The sequence below is a fragment of the Nannospalax galili genome, unplaced genomic scaffold (genome assembly GCF_000622305.1).
Source record: "Nannospalax galili isolate Female #2095 unplaced genomic scaffold, S.galili_v1.0 scaffold1217, whole genome shotgun sequence".
NCBI classification, from domain to species: Eukaryota; Metazoa; Chordata; class Mammalia; order Rodentia; family Spalacidae; genus Nannospalax; species Nannospalax galili.
In genome coordinates, this window is record NW_008339068.1 from 424,191 (window position 1) to 425,376 (window position 1,186).

General features: G+C 59.8%; 1 protein-coding gene across 1 annotated transcript in view; it reads left to right on the forward strand.

Annotated features, from left to right (window-relative positions):
• Positions 1–828, forward strand: part of Znf467 (zinc finger protein 467) — a 6,190-nt gene extending 5,362 nt beyond the window's left edge. Inside the window, exon 6 of the mRNA XM_008833794.2 lies at positions 1–828. This exon is cut by the window's left edge and continues 7 nt beyond it. Within this exon, the coding sequence (XP_008832016.1) occupies positions 1–501 (501 nt within the window). The 3' untranslated portion in view covers positions 502–828.
• Positions 829–1,186: the final 358 nt, after the last annotated feature.

A 1,186-nucleotide genomic window follows, 5' to 3' on the forward strand; every position in this document is an offset into this window, starting at 1 on the left:
GACCGCTCCTTCTCCTGCCCCGACTGCGGGCGCGGCTTCGCCCACGGACAGCACCTGACCCGGCACCGGCGCGTGCACACGGGCGAGCGGCCCTTCGCCTGCGCGCAGTGCGGCCGCCGCTTCGGCTCGCGACCCAACCTGGTCGCCCACTCCCGGGCCCACAGCGGAGCCAGGCCTTTTGCCTGTGCGCAGTGCGGCCGCCGGTTCAGCCGCAAGTCCCACCTGGGCCGCCACCAGGCTGTGCACACCGGCAGTCGCCCCCACGCCTGCTCCGTCTGCGCCCGCAGCTTCAGCTCTAAAACCAATCTGGTCCGGCACCAGGCGATCCACACGGGCTCGCGTCCCTTCTCCTGCCCGCAGTGCGCCAAGAGCTTCAGTCGAAAGACCCACCTGGTGCGGCACCAGCGTATCCACGGTGAAGCGGCCCACCAGGCCTCGGCCGCCGATCTCCGGGCCCCAGCCTGGCCCACCGAAGTGGCAGCGCCCCCACTCTTCTTCTAAGCGGAATTTTCATTTGCGTCCTTCCCTTTCTAATATTTGAGAGGCCGGTGCCTAGTGCCTGGAGACTTTGTGGACTGGCAGCTCGCAAAACTACGTTGCTGCAGAAGCGCCGGGCACCTGGGTCTTTGCACTGTCCAGTGTTCGCATAATCGAAAAGCATGCCTACCACTTGACGTTCCTGGCAAAGAACACAGAACACTTGCAGACAACTCGTGGGCAGCAAGCATTTCAGGGGACCAGCTAGGTGAGGGGTAGACTAGGCAGGGAACCTCACAGGGAAAGAAAGGTTATTTATGTACTTGAAGTTCATTAAAGTTCACATCTGAAGTTCTGGGGTTGTTAATTGAGCGAGAGGAGGAAAGCCTGATTCCTCAACTCACTGCCACACCTCCAGCCACAGGAAAATATCCTCCCCTTCAGTCTGGAGAAGTTAAGTTTAGCCAACTGCTAATTGGCTCTTCTGAATCAAAATGTAAGGGGCTCAGTTGCCAGGCCACGACCCTGGTTCTTGCTAGCTCAAAGATTTGACATGGAAAAGACAAGGGGAGGGGTTGAAGACAAGACAGAGAGGGCCAGGCTGCCCATTGGCCTTCCCGTGGAGGTGGCTTGGCCACCCTCTGTGCTGGGGTCCTTTCAGGAGGTTTCTCAGCCACAGTCTCACCTGCCACCTGCTTAGGAGGTAAAG